The following is a 23,595-nucleotide window of genomic DNA, read 5'->3' on the forward strand; positions in this document are numbered from 1 at the left end:
GACATAGGGGCGGGGGGCAGAGGTAAGAAAAATTGCGTTTTCGGGAAAGCAACGCGCGAAGAGACAAGACGGAAGGTGCTCTGTGCGGGAAGCAGACCTCGCACGCTCGCGGTTCGTGCGTACAGGGTTGACGGAGAGATGGAAGGAACACGGAAGGGGTGGAAGTGCGCGCAGCTGGGGCCGGAGAGCGCGATCCGCTCAGTAGGTATCGCGACGCGCTGCCGGCCGTAGCGCGCACTCTCCGGCCCTGACTCGAACTGGGTCACAAGCCCTCGGACGAGGCAGCGAACCTGTTCGCTCCGACCGGAGCACACCGGAGCCAGTTGCGCGCCACAGAACACGCCGACCTCACGCGACGCCGTTCTCTCTAATTGACTTTATCCATCTGTTTCTCTCACTTACGCTCTCTATCTCTGTCTCTCTGTCTCTTTCTCTTGCTCTATCTCTCGTTCCAATACGATCGCGCAATTTTCGACGCGTCGTACACGCTTCTACGGAGTTTCGTGACCGTACGTACTCGTTGGATATCTAGGACGTACATATCACGCAAGGATACACGCGTGTATGTATGCGCGTACACGTATACCGGAGGACGTGGCGTCCTAGGGAGGATCTGCAAGGGCGATCTGAAGATCGTTTGGATCGCAACGAGGATCATCGGGGTTGTTGGGAGAAGTCGATGGAGAGGAGACTCGGCTTTGGATGAGACCAGCTTGCGGAGGAATTGGGGTTGGTAGGTTTTACGCGGACAACCGGGCTATTCGTTAAGTGTTTGTAGTATTAGTCCGTGCTTCGAAGCACCTGGACATCTTGCGAGGAATTAGCATTATCGTTAAACGTACGCCGTGTATATGGCGATACGGGTGGCTTGGTAGTGGGGTGAACGAAGGATCGAATGGTGAGCGTGGTCAAGGACGTTCGTGGAACTTGGCTAGAGTTTTACGCAGTTAGAGACTGGCCGTGGGAGAGTCTGTGGAAGTTGTACGGCTCATCCTTGGCATTTCGAAACATCCTTGACGTTCGGGAAACGGGGTGAATCGGGTTGACTGATTCTTGGGGTGAGCGAGGGCTTTTAGTTGCGAGACTGGTCAAGGACGTCTGGCGCGTAGATGGTCTCTCGGTGACGCAAGTTCAGAGAAGTCTCCGGTGGCCTTCGCGTTCGACTTTAAACGCGTGTTTCTCAACGCTATTCCTAAAGTGACGTAAATTCGTTCCACATCGGACGGAAATAGTCGGTTAGAAATTTCGAGACGTGTCCAGAGTTCTACGAAATTGGAGCACGACCCTAACACGGGTTTCGAGCGTTTGGTCGAGAACGTTTAGTCGGCGATTTCTCGGAGAGTTTGAAGTTGGGAAGTCGATCGAGAGATTGAAATCGCTGACACGTTCGAGACGGCAACAGAATCGAGAAGTCAAGGCGAGTCAAAGGAAACGTCGTGCCGGGTGGATCGATGGATTCTTTGTGAGTTCGTTCGAGAAACGCGTGTTCTTTGATCGAGTTGAAAAGCACGAGCAAGAGCGCGACGATCGTACGAGCCGCTTTCCACGCTCGTGACGCCACCGAAACGAACAGTTCCGATTCTTCAAAGAGGGTCTCGTACATCCACTTAAACTTCACGCGATTTTTCACGCGCAGAAAAATAGCGCGCGCTTTTTTCCTTTCTTTCTTTAACGTTTTCTTCCGCCAGTGCTGTGATAATTATCTGGAATAACGTTCTCGAAACCTCACGCTTTTCACCTCTTACGTTTTATGAATTTTTCCCCAAGTGTCGTGCCAATTCTTCCAGAAACGACTCCTTCACGCACACGTTTTTCATCTTTGTGAATTATGTTTTATGAGTTTCTCTCCAAGTGTCATACCAACTCTTCCAGAAACGAGTCTCTACCCTTGAAAAGAAGGAAACTACGTTCTCTACTATCCCTTTACAACTGTCACAGGGATCATCGTACAACCTACTTCGTTCGAATCTTTACTCGAAAATCGTTTGTAGAATCCCTTTTATCTTTTTCAAACTTTTACCGCACGAGCCTTGCCGATTAACACGGCGTTCCTCTTGTCACGTTTTCCACCGAAAAAAACCTCTCTGCGTTCGTCAACCGCGTTACTTCCAACGTTCGTCCTCGAGCGTGCCACTCGTTCATCGGTCAAAAGACCCTGTTTCTTCTACCCTTGTAACAGTCATCGCGTAGTTTCGACTAATAGGTCGCCGTGCCGTCGGGACGCCGAGATTTCACGGTATTAAAAACGATACCGCCGCGGAAATTCGAGCAATCTGTCTGATGGAAGGCCGCAGTTGACAAACTACTTTCAATCAACGTCAGAATATGCCGCGGTACATTTTCAGATTGCCCGTTTCTTCCGCGCTTCGCGTCTTTTTACAACGAACGCGAGCTTCTTCTCCTTTCCTTTCGTCTATTTTCGTTTCGTCCTCGTCCTCTGCTTTCGCCTCTTTGCCCTTTTATCTCGACGTGTTTGTCGTTTCGCTTCGCGAGAATCGTCGCCCACGCTCGCTGTCCGAGCAATAGGTATCTCGCGTGTCCAGAACAGAGTGTCAGGAGGTCATCCGTGACTTTCGGCTCTTTCGTCCGCTGTTCTCGGGGATCTCGTGATTAATGTACCTGGAGAAGGTCGGTAGACGAGCATCTTGGCTTTTGAATCGACCGAGGGAGAGTTAGGTTTGAGTTATCGGTGCACCTTCTCGCTTGGCTTTCCAGGAGGTCCGATTTATTGCCGCGTGTCTCGCTTTGTTTGCCTCCGAGCGAATCGTTCGATACTTTTTCGAATAATTGCCCGAAGATTTTCGATTCTAAGGTATTCGTTGTTTCATCATTTCGTTTCGTGTGTTCGAACGGTAAACGGGTATATAGTCCATTGGTCTGTTTAACAAATAAGAAATGGGAGCAACTTGAAACAATATTTCTTAGGTTTTCGTATTTATCATATTTATAACGACAGTATCTCGAATTTTAAGTAGCACGAGTGCTTGGCTTTCGAAACGATCCAATTATTCTCGTGTGTATCGCTTTCTGTTCCTTCGATATCGAGTGGTTCGATATTTTTTCGAGTAATTGATGAAACTGAATTTTAGTTTCCGAGTTTCTCGACTTTGGTTTTCGCGTGTTTAAACAACGAACGAGTAGCCGTTGATAAATAAAGTGAAATTTGTTAACATTTTCCAATAAATATAACGAACGAGTGTTCTCATATTTATGACCGGCGATACACGTCCTACGTTTCATCGTTTTATTCCACGTGCTTTAATGATAAACGAGTAGCCCTTTGAATTATTTTCTAACAAATGACAGCTCTTCGAAATAATGGGTATCTCGAACTTGAAGCATCGCAAATGCCAAGCGTTCGCGGATTTTGTCCCGCTGCGTTACGTAATATCTTGTAGAAGCGGATCGAGCGAATAAAATATCTGGCAGGAAATATAAAGTCGTCGACTGTTTGAAGTAGAATATCTCGGCGGAAGGTGCCTTAACATTTGCTTTTTATCCGCTGAAAGCAACTAAGCGTTCTACGTTATTTGATCATAGTCGCGGAATCATTAGCGACAAATGCACATAGACGGGATAAAATTGCGAAATACCATGATCGTTATAAAGGTTCGTTTCTTTGTAACTATACGTGGAAACGTTTCATAAAGGTAGGATCATAATCGTGGTAAATCGCCGGTCTTTTTGCTGGATATCTCTGAAGCGATCGGATATTTTCAAGAACTGCGCAAAATGGTTTATGCTTGGTGCAGTTGTTACGCTCGGGGATGGTTGCTCGTATTTATTGGGTGTCGCAGGTACCGTGTTGTTTAATCGTCGCCAACGTCCGTGAATGGCGACGAGCACAAAGAGCCGAGGTACTCCTGGGTCAGTGTACTCGTGTAAACAGCCTCCATCACGCTGCAAGGCGGTAGTATAGCGTTCCATTCAGACGAACGAATACAACTTGCACGGTATTGTTGAAAGTGTTTCTATCTGTAAATTGTAATGGGAGTTCCTAATGAAAAGGGAGCTCTCGTTGCGACTCATTCTTTACACACGGTTCGCTATCACAATTTTTCCGACGGTTCTTTATCTCCGATTTCATTTTATTCCGCGTTCCATTTTCGATATTTTTGTCACTCTGTTTATGCCGAGTCGTCGTTTAGTGCTGCTACGACCCTCCAATTTTGGTATTTCAATCTTGCTGTTATTTCAGCAAAAGTAATTTTTAATATTTGAAAAAAAGGAAAAAAAGAAAAGGAAAGGTATAACGCAAGTTTCACGTATTAATTAAAATACGACTCTTCTTTTGTTTGTATTTTGTGCAGATCGAAGTTACTTCGTCAGGTTAGAAAGATGTAATTGAGTGAAAAATGGCCGACAGAAGGGAGCAAGGTCGAGATCGATCGAACGTCGTTCATTTACGCGGTGTCCTTTCGAGTGGCGTGGAAAAATTTGAAATATCGCTGTAAGATAATCGTAGGTTTGTTCGAAAGCGTTGCGTTGGCCAAAGAAGGGGTTCGTTTTGTCTCAGACTCGATCGATAATTTAATCTTCGGGATTAAATTATTCCATCAATCTTTTTACACTTTCCAATTTGTCGCCAATAAATTTAACAATGGCGTAATCCTGCGACGCAGACGAGTATCCCGAGAAAGTTATACGATCCTTCTTAAATCTTCTGAATTTCCAGAGAAAGAGAGGTTTATCTTCGACTAAATCGATAACTTAATCTTCCAGATTGAATTATCCCACCGAGCCCTGTACATTTTTCAGATGTATCGTCGATAAATTTAAAAAAGATCGCATAATACCGCAACTTTTCCCGGTATCGTCTGGAGAAGGGCGTAGGCCTCGGAATCTCCTTTCTGTTCCAACGGAAACTTTAACTTTAATCTTCGAAATTAAATTATTCCATTAATCTGCTCGCGCTTTCGTAAGGCTATAGGACTGCGGCGACGTTTTATACGTGTTACGTGTTACGAGACACGCGTGTTGCACATCGTGTCTTCTCCGCCCAGGTAGGAACTATGTGCTTTAACGCGGCTGTCTACACAGACGCAAGGAACGCTGTCTGTCGCGCGTTGTACGCGGAAAACGAAGCGCGTTGGCAGTACGACGCACTGTTTAGTATCGGTGTGTGACACGCGCGTAAACTGCTCAGCCAGCCAAGATGTTACTTCGGTTGAGAAAATGCGACGTGCAATACGCGGCGTATAAAACGCCCGTGTATTTCTAGCCTGATATACAAAATTGTCATGCTCGATTTAAAAATTCAAGCGAGATCTTCTCGACCAACGCCTCCGACTCTTCGGCTGCAATTCTCGAACGCTCGTTCGAAAACTCGTGGTTTCGCGAAACTCGATTCGCAGTAGCTGCGAAAGCTATTTGGGCGCCGTTGTATTTATTACGTACCATCGATGTACGAATCGATCGAGTGCAAATATATCAAGTTTCGTATCGTTTGTTAGTCTTATTTAAATATCGCAACGAAAATTTACTGAAAATGAAACGTGCAGGCGGTTAAAAAACGATTCGATGGAAAACAGGGCTATGCGCGAATACTTTTTTGCGGTGAAACGTAAAATCGTATAGAGTGTAAAAATTGTGTAAAAAAAAAAAAAAAAAAAAGAAACAAGTAGAATGTAAAGGGAAGCGTGTAAAACGAGAGAAAAAATCGCTGGCGGGTCTGACGAAGGGAAGTTGTCCTTCGACGATGGCAAGCAGGTCAAGTGTGCTCGTCCCGGAGATGACCTTCACGGGTGCAGGATGCAGAATTCTTTCCGCACTGCGCACCCTCGTTCCCTCTTGCTCGGTCTTGAGAACGTTCTTCCTCTTTGCAAACGTGCTAGACAACTACGAGAAGCCGCGTTTCTCTTGACCTTTCACCCGCGGAATCTTCTCTTCCCTCCTTTCTTCACCTCGTCTTCTCCTCCTAAGTCTACATTGGTCTCGTTCGGGGTGGAGCGGTACAACTATCGACTGGCAACTTCCTGGACTCCGGGGCAACTTTTCCGTCCCGGTTCCACATTGGCCTCGTTGCTCTTCCATCCGACCTAATTTTTTCTTTCCGCGCCTCTTTCACGCGGGTATTCGTCTTTTGGTAAATTGGTTCGCTCTTCGTTTTGGGTTGCGTTAGGACATTTTTTGGCATTCGGGAGCACCGACCTTTGGGGAATTTTAACGGAGAATGGAGGTCAGTGGAGTGTACTTCCTCAGGTGATGATAGGTCGAAAAGTAGAACAGGCTCTGAAGATGAGTTGGCAGAGAGAATACGATCGAGGAAGAACCGTTCTTTGTCTTTTTCGTCGAATTCCAGATATAGTGGGCGATGAAATAACAAACTATAGTTTCCACGATTCACTTTTTTTTTTTTTTTTTACAAAAATATAACAAACAGAAGAACGCGAAGAAAGAAGTTCCCGAGGGATCAAAATCGGAAACTCGATGCAGTTGCAGATGGAATATTCGGATGTTTTATTACAAAGCACGAGAAAACTCCAAATCGTTCTTCGATTCTTTCGGAATTCTGTCCAAAAATAAACGGGACATATAAACGGAATAAAGAATTACTTCCTACAATCGGCGCATTTCTTGAAAGGAAGATAACGAGTGAAGAAAGAAGAAGGAAAAAGTTTCTATGAAACAAAAATCATAAGCTCGTGGGAATTTCCCATCGAGCGTTCTTCAAGGGGCGCAGAAACTCCAAATCTATCCCTTCTCCGATTCTTTTGGAATTCTAGCCAGAAATAGAAGGCTATGAAATTTCCTCGATCTATGTATTTCTTGAGGAAGAGAAAAGAAATGACAAGCAGAAAAAGAAGAAGAAAGAAATCTCTGAGAAAAATCAGACGCTCGTGGAAATTTTCCATCGAACGTTTTCCAAGCGCCGAGGAAACTCCAAATCTCAGTTTTTCTTGATTTCTTTGAAATTCTCACCAGAAACAGCAACGACTAGTTTCTATAATATATCACGTATTTCTCGACCAAAAGCAAAATAACAAGCAGTTCGGAGGAAAGGGAAGAAGTTTATAAACTGGAGAGGGTCGCACGTGGGAATTTTCCATGGAGTATCTTCCAAGGGACGAAGAAACTCCATTGGAAACGTTTGAAAGATCGTTTCGTCGGTCCAGCGACGAAGGAAACGAAAGTGGTCCGACCGACGGTGGGAGGAACGGAAACGGTCGCGTTCGTTTCGTGCTCCGGCCACTTGACGGTCGTTGATCAAAAGCGAACGCTCGAGAATTTCTCAAGGAGGGTTGTTCTTTGAAGCTGGAATTCCTTCGAGATCGCTCGGCCGTTTGTCTTTGACAATAATCACCGGTTTCCAGCACTCGACTGTCCTGTTTTTCAAGCGCGATACTCCCTCGTCGAAACGAACGTTCTCTCACAGTCGATGCTCTCTTTTCCTCCCCCCTTTTTTTTCCTCTCGCGTCTTTTCACGGCTACTAAGAAAATTCCTTTCGTTCTTTCGACGCGGCGAGAGATTCGTCAATTTTTTTTTTTTTTTTTTTCAAGAATCACTACGAACTTGGGAAGATAACAGTGCCGCGACGTTAATTCGTGTTAGAAAATTAAGTTGCATTCGCTGGTTGCATTCGATAACGCGTTGTGTCGCTGGTGATTAGGTGGCAGAAAATGGGACGCAGAAACGAAGAAAGATATCGGCGAAAGATAAAGGAAAAATGTTTGCAAGAGGCAAAAGAAAAGTGGAGAGGAATGATAGACGGAACGGCCGTAAAATCACTGCTGATGGTTAATTCATAGAGCGTGGCATGTATAAAGCGAAATAAAAGTAACGGGAGGCGGGGATAATGCGAGTGTTGCATGAAAAATATTTCTGCGCAGCAACAGAAACAGGGGACAGTATGGTGGATAAAACGATAGTGGTATAAAGGATGCAAGAACTGCGACGAAATAATAGCGATTCGAAGAAAAATCCTGCGGGAAAGTTGTGTCTTTATAAAAAACGAGCAGCGGTTTATAGAGAAATGGCGGTAACATGAAGAAGGTGTTCTACAATCTGGATAAGTAAACCGACGATATTGTGCGATAACTTATACAAAAACTACTGTATCGTATTCATCGAGCGTACAAAAGATGAGACTGTGGAAGTTAAAGGCAGTTTTAAACGAACGACTGTATAAAAGATCTCTGAGAAAACATTTTTAGAAGCCAGATTCGTATTAAGATCTTTTGCAAAGGTCGAGCGTCAAGGACGAATTATTCGCAGGCAAACTCGATTAGTCGGTGTCCTTGTTTCCACGACCGAGGTTGACGCGGTCGAGGACGAACGACGACCCTTCTCGGACCAACCCCTCACTGACCCCTTTTGTCTCTCCAATTCTTCTCCGTCTAACGTCATCTTGCGGTTTGGCCACGAAATTGGGACGAATTCTAGGATTCCAGCAATGTACAATTTGTTGTTCGGCCTTACTGCGTAATATAAATCGCAGTGTTTGTTGTTTACGGTAGAAACGAACCAAAAAGATTGTCGATGGTTTCAAATTTTCAATCGAGTCTGCAAACTTTCTCCTCAGCGATTTTTAAGCTTTCGTAGACGGTGTTAATTGGATCGTTTCTTACGGTTAGAGAAAAATGCCAGGCAAATTAATTTCAGTCAGAGTGATTTTAATGCTCGTGTAAACAGTATAACACGGTTAGGGTCGAAAAACGTAGCGGCGCGTTGAAAACGAGGGAACCTTCGTTTAACTGAATAATAAAATTCAAGGTTCCGCATGCCGGAACACCGATCCCTGTTTTTTCCCGAGTTTCGTCAACTACCGTTAATGGGAATCGGGGATAAGAACTTTCATCGGGCGGCCAGAGATTTCTCTGACTAAATTAAAAAGAAAATACGTATAAAATAACGTCGCTATTTCTCCGGAAATTAAATATTCCGGCGTAAGTGGTTCTCGCTCACTGTTTTAATTCTGCCGTGCCAAGAAGTCCGTTAACACGGTGGAAATAAACCGCTTTCGAGATGAAAATTCTTCCCCCGTTGCTGGTGAAAAAGGAAGGAAGAAAAGGGAAAGGAAGGAAGAAAAATTGTGGAAGGTTTTTGCTTACCGCGAATCTTGTCCCTGGTTCTTGGAAACTCTTCGAAAACAGCCGTCAGTCGATAGGAAAGCGAGCATTTCCACTTTCCTCCCGCTAACGACTATCCTCGGCTGGCGCACGCTGAAGAAGCAAGTTCAGCCCGCGTCCTTGACCCACTCGCGTGTTTAACGATCGCCGAATCGGAGTCAGCCTAAAAAAAGGAAATTAATTAGAACACGGTCGCGTTCCAGAGGAAAGGGGCCGCGAGAGAGGAATTAAAGGGAGAATCGATCGGTTTCCAAGGGATCTGCGAGCACGCGAATTTCCAGCGAAACGACATGGCCCACGAGTACAGGGATTATCGCGACGACTCGTAATCGCCAGTTCTACTTTTTCCTGTTAATAACTGGGTGAATCTTGTGGCGGAATAAAGTCGCCGAGGTTGGTGATTAAAACCGAAAGATGAGAAATTTGAACACCTAAAAAGCTGGGCCACGGCTTTTGGGATTAATCGATCGCGAGCTATGACGTTGTGTCGTGTGCATTTGTGACGTGTTTTGGATTTTCGAGGAATTCTGCAGCCACGTCGCCGGGATCTACGCAGGTGAGCTTGCACAACAAGTATATAATATTTTGAATGAAATTTCGTTCGACTCGTGTATAGTAGGGATGAAGTAGTATCGCGACTTTGCGATTAAAAAACTTTATTCCAACTATACACGATGCTCCGTGAGAAATTGTAGAAAACTCATCCGAGAACAATCCAATCAGCGCCAAGTTCTCAAAGTGGTAAATTACTTGAAATAACGCCGATTACCTAAGAACTCCAGTTACGTGAAATTTTAGTTGCGAACTGTTTCTACGGTCGAAGTTGGAACTCGTAGAGAATTTTCAAATAAAAATCATCGCGATTAACCTTCATCCGTGTCTCTCTTTCGCTAATTGATCTGTCCCTGATGAGTCAAATTGGAACAATGGTGGAACATTGATGAAACGAAAAGATAAATAATTGATTTTCCACTTTGTCGTTTACGTGCATTCGCGATAAGTCTCCTTCGGGGATAGCGAATTTCAATCGCACGTATTCTACTTCTCGATGCTTCCATCTTACCGTTCTTAGCTCTGAAGAGAAGACAAAGAGAATAACGAAGAAAAGGTGTCTCTTCTTCTCTTCTTCAAACTCTGATATTCAAAGCTGTACGTGTCTAACTGAATTCTGAGAGGATTGTACAATGAACGCATAATCGTCGAGCAACGATTACAAAGCGATGAGTTAGCCATCGATGGAACTGATAAGAGTAACGTCGGATCGAACAAACTTTGTAATCTCTCCTGTAAGAAATGTCATCGCACCTTTTTATCGCGTTAAATTCCATGTTAGAAAAATAAAAGTCACAAAGCCTCGGATCAATCTTTCCATAAAAGGAGATCTTCTACGCGAAAAACGCGTTGAATTGACACGAGGGTTAAATTTCGACTTGCTCGAATTTCAAAGTTGGCGAACGACTCGTAGAAATCGATGGAGATAGTAGCGCATTCTTAGCAGCGTTCTTATCACTTTTGTCCGCGTTAAATCACGGATAGAGGACTAATCTCGTAGATTCGCGTGCTCGTAAAGCAAGAAACGCTTGCAATATCAGATTTTCCGCGGATTCCCTTGGATCTAGTCGATGGAACGCGTCGTTGGCAGTGTTCTTAGAGAAAAGGAGAATCGATGGAGAAGTCGGTGTAATCTGGATCGTTTGGTTGCGAAGCGAAGCCACGTCCGCTCTGTTTCCCAGGATTTTTAAAGTTCGCTCGATACCTCCGCGCCCCGTCTAGGATTATTTGCACGCTAGACGAGCGGCAATCCGGATGGAAAATTAATTTACCTTCAAAGAGAGGGCAAAGGAGCCGGAGTTGGCTCGCCGAGACCGAGTCGCTTCTCTATCGGTTCTCTCGATACGCGACCGATCGAGATTATTCCGAGCACTCGAATCGAAGCCTTGCCATTTTCTAAGGAAGATTCGTGATACCCGTTTGAGAGAATAGTCGGAGCGAAAGGTTGAGATGCTTCGTTGAAAATGTTTCGGACGAGCCGACATTTTTAACGTTAGAATTTTTTTCGATTTATACAACGTAATCAGGATTAACGAAGGTGCTCACGAGGTATTCGAATTAGACCTTAATTAACCCCGTTGATTGTCTAGACACAATTACTCCAAGTTTGCCTTCATAAAGAAACTTAATTTTACTGCCGCGTATTACGACCTCGCTAATTCCCAACAAATTGATTTTAATTACGTTCTAACTCTACGATATCGTAAAAACATTGCCCCGCGATTTTCGCCAAAGTTCCTTTCCGACGTCTTGCCAAAACGTTCAAGGAACGAACTTTATGTCATTTCATATTTTTAACAAAAATTCCATCGAATCAACTGGATGTTTTCAATGAAAATTGCAACGAGTAAGCTCTGTATTTCTAACGTAAAATCTGTAACGTATTAACTGTACGCTTTTACCGAAAATAGCAAACGAATCGACTTTATGCTTGAAACACAAAAATTACGACTGATCCCCGGTCGCTGTTTGCTCTCGAAAGAAAAGAAGAGAAGAAAAAACAAATCTGTATTTTCCGATGCTGGTAAGCAGAGCAGAAGAATAAAAGTACATCTAGCGTTCCGTCTGCCGTTTTTCTTTTTTTTTTTTTTCGGACACGATGCAGGTTGCGACGATTCTCAAAGCCGGAGCGTAACCACTGGCCGTAAATTGGCACACCCCCGAGAATAAGACCTCGAATTTATCTCGTAGAAAGCCGCGGACACAGAAATGGCACGATCATTCGGCCCACGGTCGCCTCGTCGAGTTTCCTTTCTTTCTCGTGACACCCGAAGGAATTTCATTACGCCGTGCCGCTCAATTCTGCTGACCGAAACAACGCTGCGCCGATTTCCTCGACACTTTTCTACCAAAACTTTGCCTCCTTATCGTGGCAGCTATGTTTGTATATTTTTGAGAACGCTCGGCTGATTTTTATCTCGAGTCTGGTCCAATAACGTTTATTTGAAAACGATTTTATCAAGTTAAGTTTCTGTACGTTTCTAGACGCGTTCCTCTTTCCGATATCTTAATATAATAACTGCAAATTGCTGGATATATCGGACGCTTTCAATTTGTTATTTTCAATCTTCATTTCCTGTACCTACACTGGCGTACAGAAACTTTATACGTATATGTATGTCGGAGATGAAGGAATTTCGGACTCTTTCATTCGGAATATTTGGGAAGGTCCCTAAAACTTTAGACTTTTTATTATAGTCGTACTTAAACAATAAAACTGAGAAATAGCTGTTTATGAGTTAAGTCAATTACGATTATCCGAGAATTATGACAGTGGGTTTGGGCTCGAAGTGACATAACGGGTCACTGAACGTAGCCACGATCACGGCAGGGACGTGCACCTAAGAGAGGTATAAAGTAATTAAATAACTCTCCTTAAAAACAGGGATTGACCCGAGGAATACGGAGAGGAGTATGTAAGGGCAGTTCCACTTGGACTGGTGTGCAATCCGATAAATTCGACTAGCCCAGTGAACACGTACATCGAGTTGCTAATCGCAATCGTCATCCCGTTGACCGTGTATTCGCTATCGAACTTAAATTCATCGTCATAGATATCACAATCACTTAATCGTCGATATCATTTGTTAACTTTTGTGACACCTTCCCATAAGTAAAATTCATCTGGTATAAGACAACTATGGACAACTCGCAGCAAGTCTCATTACACGCCCCGTTTTCCAAAGATGATTCGACATGTATATATACAAAACGTTTCAAAATTTCACAAATACCACAACGAGGTACGACTATCCTCATATTTGGGTAATCCTGCATTGATGAAATTTGAAACGGATTTGTAAATGTATATGCAAGTTGCAAAATATTTATCGCAAGCATACACTTCGCAGAGATCATCAAGGTATTTGAACAATCAATCATTCGCTGTATAAGCTACGATATGTAACCATGAGATCATCTTTAATACAAATTGTACGTTTAAAGCTACTATTCATGCTGTATACTAATTTTTCGCCGAGTTTATGCTTGCTAAAAATGTCTCGCAACTTTTATATACATTTTCGGATTGGTTTCAAATTTCACTGTCATAATCACGATAGTTGTGTCCAGTTTCCTATAATGTACGTAATGTATTCATCAACCCTTTCGCTTCGACAGTCCAGTCCACCGAAGTACTGTCACTGAACGGAAACGCGCGCCAGGAATACGCACAGCGTGCGTGGTTGCTGTATATACGTTTTCCTAAGTCTCAAATAATAACTGTGCTGAATAAAACAATCTCCGCTATAATACGATAAGTATAATTTACATCGTTAATATGAAAAGGCTTACAAAATCACAGGTAATATAGGCATTTATATATTTACATGACTTTACGATAAAATGTTTAATATAATTAATTATGAAACGGAATTTAGTAAATATATTAATATGCAAAGATTAATAATGTAATTCTGTACGATATATTTCGAAACAAGGATCTATACATAAGCCAACATTGCAATCTTTACACTCGTGTCGTGATTAGGATCTTTTATCATTTTTACTACAAACGGCACTTAAGAAGCGATTGATCCGATATATCGATAAAATCAGCATAAAATGTTCTTCGGATAACGAAAAAATATATTATTGACTACAGATTGCACTTGTATATGCATCATTGGGACGCCGGATATATCAGGTGCCGAACCCAGAAGTCGTCGTATGGTCGTCGCCTATAAGCGGCGCTCGAAGCGAAAGGATTAAAAAAAACAGTCTGCGGCAAACGTTCTAATATTTTCGCGAATCACCGTATTTTTCACCATCGGAATTTTCTGTGATTATTTCCGACCAATGGTTATCTACTTTTCGATAAATTACGACAATAGTTCGGGTTCGTGACGATGTAAATTTACCGAGAAGCATAATATTCTGTGACATGAACTATTGTGATTTGTTTACTTTCAGCCGAATGTATTAATCGATCTAATAGGATCTTGTCGAAATCCGGATGCGCTAATCTCGTCTAACACCAAAACGTAATCATTCTGTTTCGACATAACCTACTATGTGTAATTACCTAAACGTTTCAACTCCCTTTAATCCGAGACTAACAACTTAATCGTTCTAATTTTAATTCGACGTATCTCGAAGCTAATCCACTTTTAACACGCCAAATCATCTTCACTAACTGTAACGTCAGAGCTATAATAATAATAACTGGATATATTCCTATAATATTAGAAATGAGTCTAATCAATGGTAGATAAACAATTCTAGCTAGTTCAGAGCTCGATTAAAATTTCTTTCGTTATAGTTTTATAGATTTTACTGCTCGCGTGACTCTATGAAAATTAAACTTTCCTTCCAGCTCTACATTCCGACACGAACTAGACACGCTTAATCCACCTAGATTCTGTTAATTTAAAATTTAAAGTTCCCGACTATCGACTGTGTGCCACAAAAAGCAACGCGTTTCAACGCTGGATACTGTACGGTACACGAATTACAAAATTCCTACGATGCTAAATAAAAATATTTGAACATCTTTTTGTATAGCAACATTGTTGATTAAATAAATCGATCGATGTTCATATTTAGATTTAATTAAACTCCGCTTCTTCCATTGGAAACGTTCGTGCCGATTCAAAGAAACGCTCAACTTCTTGTTTTTGCGGTAGACATAGCTTGGCAACAAATTTAACGCGATTGTCCTTTTCTTCGGCTAACAGTGCTACTTTTCGCGACGGATTACCGAAACGTGCTGGTTTTCGCAGCGAAAAAGCGCAACGTGCTACTCCTTGTCGCTATAAATGAAAACATGCTACTTTTCAAGTGCAAACTCGGAAATCGCTGGCTCTCGCCGTTACAAAGTCCGCTGGTCTTCGTAATACAAACGAATCGCGTCGTTTTTCGCGACGCAAGCAACTATAACGCTTAAACGCTCCAATTTAAACACGCGAATCGATTCTAATTCTCTAGAATCTGCGTTACACCGTCGTTTACTAGCCACGCGTGAATTCCATAAAGGTTTAATCTTCGTTTGAATTCCAAATCAGTCGTGCGGTTGCGTGTTGGCGGGATCGGGACCGCGTTAACGGGGCTCGTTCTCCGGAAACGCGATTCGCGCGAACGAGCAGTGAGCTATTGCGTAACGCTACCGTCGTTACGTCCGCCATTAACTTACGTCCAGGCTATTCCACGAAACAATGTATTTAGCTTAAAAGCTTCCAACGACCATTTTAATCGGAGGAACACGAAACTGGGTGGCGCCCGACGTTTATCGCGGATAAAAATTGGCCAACGACACGAAAAGAACGAAAGTAGGGTAATTTGAATAAAATCGAGATCCGTGACAGCGATTAACGGCACTTTATCGAATATTCGTCTATTTTTCTCCGCGTTTCTTTCGTTTTCGAAACACCGTTGCTGTAACGTCGTTGACGGATACGTGAATCGACGTTTTTCATTTTGCGAACGTAGAGAACGGCGAGACGCGAGTCGACGTTTCCCATTTTATTTCATTCGATACGTTTCCGAAAAACGCGCGTCAGATTCGCTTTGTTTCAAAGTATACCGTCAACAACGTGTTAATGATGACTTTGATGTCGGAATTCTGAACTCTGATCAAATTGAAATTTTATTGCAGTTTCACAGTATCGATCATGACGTGCAAATGAGAATTCATGGATATGGAGTGGCGATCGAGGGGTGGCAGGTCGAACGTTTTGTCCCAACTCTATTAGTATCGATAACGAGGGAGTAGTGATTCTTCAAACGTAACGCGAGAATCGATGTATACATGGTATCGCGTGGAGATCGAGCCGAGCGTGACAAGTGTTGCATACGTGATGTCATTAAAGTTGTAGGATATCACGTAGCACGAACAGCACGATTGAAAAGCGAGGGAGTCTTGAGCGAATCGTCGAAGAACAGGCAAAGAATCGGAATTAACATTTTCGAAATTCATTCTATAGCTTCTATAGTAGTTTCATTTTATGTCCAACGAATAAAATCCTAATATTCTTATAGAGTTAGCAACGTTTCATTTCCATTCGAAACATTCGCCGATGTATTCAACAATTTTGAAGATATTCACGGAGAACAATTTAAATGGAACACCACCACTGCGTGCCATTGTATCACCATTGTAATTCTATTGTTCGGATGTATAATACCGGGCGGCGTGTATAGTCGTATTCTATAACAGCTATTCGAGCCAAGTCAGCGCATAACGAAAGAGTTAGAAGCGCTTACGATAACCGATCGTTTTCCCTTCTTTGCAGACAGTGTTTCATGTTCCTGAAATCGTCGATAGATCGTTGGTGCGCGGTGTTGCGATCGAATCGGGATCGCCAGTGATCGTGAAATTTGAAAGCTGCTGGCCGAGCGTGTGGCTGGTAGGGCGAGAAGCCCGATCGACCAAGGATCGTTCGAACGGGGGTGTCCCTTTCACCGGAACAGCGGTGCTGATCCTCGGCATGAAGGGTAAGTCCTTTGAAATTCTATTCACACGATAGAAACGCTATTCCTCTTCTTTTTCCCAAACGTGAAATATCTCTATCGTCGCCTTCCTCGTTCGCGAGCTTGTCTCTCGAATTTCGAGCAAGCAGAAGCTTATCTCTGACCCTCGACGATGCGAAGAAGCAACCTGATGCAAACGCAGATTTCGAATACAGGAGTAGATAAAAAAGAATATCTAAATTGAGCTAGAACCGCCTTTGAATACTATTACGCGTGACACCAATGGTGGCCAATCGGAAGGAAATTCGATTGCTACCATTGGACGAGATAGCAGATTAGTAGAGTAAAATTCACGGAATTTCTAGCAATTTCACATTTACTATATCTCGTTCCATGATATCAAGGACAAATGTCGTTCCGATCGGCCACCGGTGTCTTTCGAAAGTGCTCGTATTTTTATGACATTCAATGGGAGCGTTAATGACGGAAGCGCAAAAAATTTCCGAAATCAACGTTGGCGAACGATGGCTGGTGGTTAGGACAGCGCGTAACAGCTGTTTTGCATAACCTAATTAGTCAGCGAGCCGCACACGCTGGCCGGAATTAAAATTGGAGCTCGACCGGGTCGCACCGCCTCTCGCAGCATCGTTCCCTTCGACCTTTTCCGGTAGACTGGCTGAGAGAACTCTCGAGAATAGAATTTGTTACGTCGCCATCTGGCGTCCGACCATTTGCCTACCTTTCGACGCGGTTCTACGGGGAAATACCCCAAGACGTTATACGCTGGCATAGCAACTAAGTTGGACACGGGAACGCACCGAAGGTTTCCACGAATGGTAACGATATTTCTCTCGGAAAGTCGTACTTTGCAGAGATATTCGAGCGTTAGTGAAACGTAAAATCGCGAGCCGACTCGGTCGAACGACCTTCGACCTCTGGAGTAACGTAAATCCGACGGCTAGCGCGAATAGAATCCTCCGGAGGGCTATTCGCCGACGAATTTGATTGCTATCACCCGAATTCTCTTTATGAAACATTCCAAACGGCGTGGTCGAAGCGACGTACGGGAAGAAGGATTTTCGCGAATGAAAAGGATCGCACGGCAGCAGGAAGGAAATTGGTGGACCACGGCTGGATGAAATCGGCAGGACAGAGATTAATCTCGCGATTAACAGAGCCGGTCGTCCGGTCGAAAACGAACATCGCGATCGTAGTGGTCTGATAATGGATTATCTGCTCGCGGGCATAATGTATCGCCCGCTGTCACGGCGGCCACGATGAATCACCTGGCTGCGACTTTCTCCGGTGAACGTCTCTCCAATTAACGCGGCTGAAAGCGACGATTAAGCGATTCGCTGGTAAATAATTTTTAAGCTCGCGCTGCTCATTTTTACGTAGGAAACGTTCCCAAAGTGCCGATCGTTATCGTTTGGCAGCCGCTCGAGTTCCTTTCCTCGCAACCAAAATGTCATTTTCTGCGACTCGATCTCTTCTTTTTCTCGTAGTATCGAGTCAATCGTAACACGGATAGTGGCATACACAAACGTCATTAACACGCCAATTTTATATATTTTACGTCGATTGTAAAATGTTATTATATATAGTTTTTTTATACGATATTACTTGGATTATTTGTATCGTTGAAAATTTTTTAGCCCGCGAGATTCATCTTATTTTGATCGTACTTCAAAGTTTAGTTACACGCGGGTCACCGATGACCACCGTCGCAGCCAGCGTGTTAATTTAACTCGCTTCCCCACACAGAACGAGCTATCTCGAGATACGATAACGTTCGTATAATGACCACGGTCCAGAGTTGCCCTATTATTGCAATTATGTACAATCATAATCAACGTGCCATCAACTATGACAAACCTTGTGTATCGGTAATTATTAACAATTAAGACGAGAACTTAAGCACGCGTTCTAGATGTCCCACGAACATCCTTTTCCTATCGATCGGAAGAATCTGGCGATGGATCCAACCAGGGTAACCGATTAATTGTTAATCAACGGTGGCAGCGGGCGAATAATTAGCGGCGCGGCTATCGCCGCCAGGACTATCGACACAAGCGAGTTGGTACTTATTAACGGCGAGTTAATCGCGGCCGGTCGGTAATTTATTTCTCGCGAGTTCCACTCGGCAATGTCGAGTACAGCAAATATTTATCTCGGACTTGCTCTTTGAAACTGGCGAAAGTGGCTGTCTAAACCGCGTCTCTTTTTTTTTATATTTGCCCGACGCAGCGGCGAAATTAAAATTCCGCCTCAAGGGAGGGAAAGGTCGTGGGAACTTCGAGTCTGGAAAATTCGCCGCTTCTACTGTTCCTCTTTTTCCAACCGGTCTCTGCGGACACGGGGCGCGAGAACGCGCAATTAGTGGCACGAGTGAAAAGGAAAAATTTTAAAGACCCCGCGGAATCTCTTAGATTCGATAAAATTCCATAAAGGCGTGGAACTTGCGAAAAGATACGACGCATAAGGTGGAAAGTATCTTGTTCCATTGATACGTTCGATTATCAGCTACATATATCGACGTAACTATTGTTTGGTATCTCTCAACGATGTAACGCGTGTCCTGGCTATCTTCAAGTAAAACCAAGTACAAGAATTTCTCCTCAATTTCTGTCGTCATAGGAGATGGGAATCCTGGAGATTCTCCCGGATGTGTTAATCGACAAACGTTATGATTTGCCGCGCGTTTCCTTTCGAACGTGTGCAATGCCAATTTGTAAAAGTTGGAAACGACGCTCTGTAGCAAATATTTTGCCAATTAGTTAAATCGACGCGCAACAGGCGAACCACGGGCGTGAAGAGTCTTCAGAAAACTCCGCAACGTCGAGCCACGCGGCACGCGAAAAATATAACACTGTACTCGAACGTGGAACAATTAATTATCCCGTATCGAAACATGGCGTAATTATTTAATTTCGCGCTTCTCTGTGGTTCGACTGTTTCGTAAACACGGCACGCTGATTTCTAAAGGTTTCAAGGGTGTTACGTAGGTAGCACCGTCGCAATTAATTGAATCACGGTGCAACAGACGAGATCCAGGCGTCGAGAGGGGTCGTTGAAGACGGCCGATAGAAAATCCTCGGCAAATTACCGCGAAATTTCGCGTTTTGCGTTTGGATACGCGCCAGCCGTTCGGTTAAAGCGCGAATTCGCGATGAAGGGCTACGGGGAGTAAGCTGCAGCTCCAACACACTGGATCTGCTCAAAAGTTCCTCTCTCTCTGTCTCTCTCTTTCGCTTTCTAACCCCAGAAACTGCGCAGTAATTATTGCATAACTTCGACAGAGTCTCTTTGTTAACAACGAAAGCCTCTCTCGAGACGAGTATCCGATATTGAGCGCTCGAGGAAGCGTAAACTTGGTCTTCACGCTTCGGTTTCCGGTGCCCGTCATCGGCCATTCCCTCCTCTTTCGCCTAGCCGTTTGCATAACTTCCTTTTCCCTGGTGCGCTTTCGCGCGAGCATTTTTCTATTTCCCACGTGGGAAGTCGCGGGAGCTCGTAACATTTTGCATTACACGCTGTCCCGGCTCGCTTTGAACCTTTTCTGATTTTTTTCCACGCTTTTCTCTTTTACGCGCTGACTCTCCACCGTTTTGCGTTTTCCGTTTTTTACGATTCTTCGTATATAGTCAAACAACTTCTTTTCGCCGCCGTTGGTCTCGGCGAGCTCAAACGTTGACAAACGAAAACCTCAAATATTTGGCGGTGGCACCTCGACCGTGTTTGTTTCTCATCCATCCGCAACTTTCTCGCCTTTTTCGCCTCTTTTTCCTTCCGTGTCGTTCCTCTTAATTTAATAGCCTGTATTTCTCGCGGTTCTGTCCTTTCTCTGTCCCCGGTCTTTCCGAATTTTTCTCGCTCATCTTAGTCTCACCTCCTTTCACTCCATTTTTCTTCCATTTTTACACACCGACCCGATTATTATTTTTCGCGCCGGATTGTCAGCTGTTCGTCGTCAGCCGGTTTAATAACTCAAGCGAGTCACCCTCTTCTTCGTTTTTCCGAGAGCAGCTACATCGTAAATATTGAAACTCTAACGATCCTCGGCGTTCAACGCTAGGCGTCTGAAAGACCTTTCGAACGTTCGAGCTTTCCCAAGCTTGGGAAGAACTTCGGTGTAACACGTGTACAGACGCTTATTAAACGATGCATAATTTTACGCCATCTAATGAATTTGAAAACTTCTGCCAGAGCAAAGGGGAAGGTAAATCGCATTAGAAAGCTCGGGAAACTCGCGGGGAAACTTCGTTCACGGTCCTCGTGAATCTTCGAAAGTCCCACAGGGACTCTCTTTCGTTACCTCAAAGATCCACCACGCTTTCATCACTTTTCAGTGCTCGCTTAATGGTCAATGAGAAATTTTTGTAAATTTTTCAAGCCGTTGCAAGAAGTAGCGTCTAGTGGAAATCCACCAGGACAGATTAACGCGTTATTGATGGAACACTTAGAACAGACGTGTTTAATTTTTTAAACATCGCGGGCAGGAGAAGCGAATCGACGTTTGTTATATTGCTCGATTTAACATATTTTCTAAAAATACGCGACGACCGTGGTACGACTTATTTTAAAGTATATACAGTATATGTTAATACAATAATTACTTGTGTATTAAATAAATAATAATATTACAAATTACAGACCGTTCGTACAAACAATTGTATTTATTTTATAGATAGAAACCAATTTAACTCACGTCGAGCGGACTTAATTAATAAACCTCTCCATTAAAAATTGATTTTAATTCAATGTTATCTTAACAAACGTGTTAAGAGAAAGATCGAAGGGAATAATTTTGGAATAAATCTTGAACTGATCATCGAAGAGCATTAAAGATTTGTAATTAAGATTAGTTCGTTATTTGTATGTAATTGCTCGAAAATGTTACGTTACGTGAATTTTAACGTTCTAATAGGACATCTGACGAGTCGACGTTCCTTTAATATCGAAAAATGTTCTTTGAATGTTAAAGGAATTTAATCGACGACCCAATATGAACATAATATTCATACACCATGAATCATTCATTATTATTTCCATCAAGAGGTAACTTTCCTTGGCAAGTCGATGGAACTGAGATTTTCTAAGCGAGTTTCGCGTATTTTCAAATTCCTGTCCGCGTTATTAGACGGATGGAGCTTATGGCCACGGTAGATAGCTAGGTTGAGAACTTGCGGATAATCGCGTTAAAACACAGCAAGCTACTCGGGCCTCGTTAATCCGTTCCGATGAAGTATAGCCGGCTCGATAGTGGGAAGAGTCTGGCCGACGTTTGAGAAATTCGCTTCCAGTACCGCCTATTCCCCGATTGATTAATATCCTCGAAAATTCATCCAGCCAGTTCGAATTTTAATTTTCAAATAACGATTTTCGTTTAAGGTTAATTCGATTAACAAATTTCCGATTCGTTACACTGGCAATAAATTCTCAATTTTCCAATATCGCAGAATAACACTCGACTCTAGCGTGAATTTCAATAATATCCGATGGTAATCAAAATTTAATAATTGCGATAATTTCCACGCGATTTTCTTGCAGACTAAATTTAGCTGCACGCCTACGTGTAACTGTTTGTATGGACTTTGGGACGGTCTCAGCTAGGATCGGATAAGGACCAGACGGCGCGCATCCCTTCAACGCCGACAATCATCTCGATACTTTAATCCAATCTACAAGTCCATACACCCTTCGTCTGACCCTTTACGATCCTCACGAAAATATCCTTCGCGCTCAGCATGAGCTAAAGATCTCCATCTTGCTAACCTATCTTCAACATCATCTTCGTCCTTATCTTCATCTCCCTCGCTACGGCGATTCAGCGATCGCTCTGTCCGTCTATACCAGTGTTTTAAGAAATAACGTCGTGCCTGGTCACACTCACCGACCTTAAACAAAATTATTTGTTTCAGGGTCATTCGTAAGTAGGACAAAACGAGTGACTCTAAAATCTAAAATCCAACACCGGCAACTAGAGAATCTTCGCGAAAGACTAAAGTTACGACTACGCAAGCGAGGATACGATCGTATCAGATACATCGTTGTTTTTTGACAAACATCCTGACAAAATTATTTCTCTCGAAGAAAAACTCGCTGTACGCAAATCTCTTGGTACATAGGAAATATCTCGGTGACGAGTCGCTCCGCTTCCGGTTGTTGGTTGAATTGACCGAATCACAGGAAACGGTACCCCATCACCGTGGAAGGAACGTTTTGCCAGGTTGCGATCGCTTCGAAGCTGGCTGACTTTCGCGTGTTCCATTTTCGAGGGCGGATCGATAAGCCCGATGAAAATTCCGGGTTCCACGCCGGCAAACCGTGGAACGTTTCGCGTAATGCGTCGCGGTTCTCGGTGAGCCGAGACGAGCGCCGACCGGATAAATAATCGATCGATCGGCGTCGAGGCAGCGCGCAACAAAGTTGACGATGGCTACGGACCGACTCTGCCTATTGGCAGAGAGTTACGCAACACCTCTGGCCATCGGTGACCTCGAAACGCCGTGAACCGCTTGGAACGCAGTGCGAAATGCCTCGAATCGCTCGCCGCGTACCTTCGAAACCGGAAGTCCAGCGAGCCGTTGCTAAAATTTCCGAATCCTTGCGAGGAATCGTTGGATCGTGTTTAATCATCGACTAAAAGCGTTTCCATTGATCGGAATTCTTCTGTTAATACGTTTGTTACGACCGTTCGCGGAGAGACGCGGTCTTGAGGGAACGCGTCAGCGAGAGGCGTAAATTCTCGCTACGATTCGGCTAATCGACGCCGCGAAATGGTCGCTCCCCGTGTTTCGTTTAGGATAACCGGGGTGATTCAATGAATGCAACTTATTCTACGGTTGTAGAATATATATATATACAAGTGGAAATCACTCACTAAATCAGACTGACCAAGACGAGACTTTGGAAACTTCCAAGCACTGAATAGCGGGAAGCGTCTAATCGTCAGACGAGGAAAGTTGGAATAACTTTATATAACAATGTGAAATTTATATGGAACACATTTAATGACAGAATGAAATTTATATGGAGCAAATATATATATATATATATATTTATATT

At 43.6% G+C, this 23,595-nt stretch overlaps 1 protein-coding gene and 1 pseudogene across 1 annotated transcript in view; one reads left to right on the forward strand and one right to left on the reverse strand.

Annotated features, from left to right (window-relative positions):
• The first annotated feature begins 663 nt into the window (after positions 1-663).
• LOC132907226 (uncharacterized) overlaps positions 664-23,595 on the forward strand; it is a 180,710-nt gene continuing 157,778 nt past the window's right edge. The window contains exons 1-2 of the mRNA XM_060960106.1: positions 664-729; positions 16,350-16,551. Of these exons, the coding sequence (XP_060816089.1) occupies positions 703-729; positions 16,350-16,551 (229 nt within the window). The 5' untranslated portion in view covers positions 664-702. The remainder of the gene's footprint in view (positions 730-16,349; positions 16,552-23,595) is intronic.
• The window catches only part of LOC132907192 (uncharacterized), a 131,334-nt pseudogene continuing 115,236 nt past the window's right edge, over positions 7,498-23,595 (reverse strand).

Source organism: Bombus pascuorum, chromosome 5 (assembly GCF_905332965.1).
Source record: "Bombus pascuorum chromosome 5, iyBomPasc1.1, whole genome shotgun sequence".
NCBI lineage: Eukaryota > Metazoa > Arthropoda > Insecta > Hymenoptera > Apidae > Bombus > Bombus pascuorum.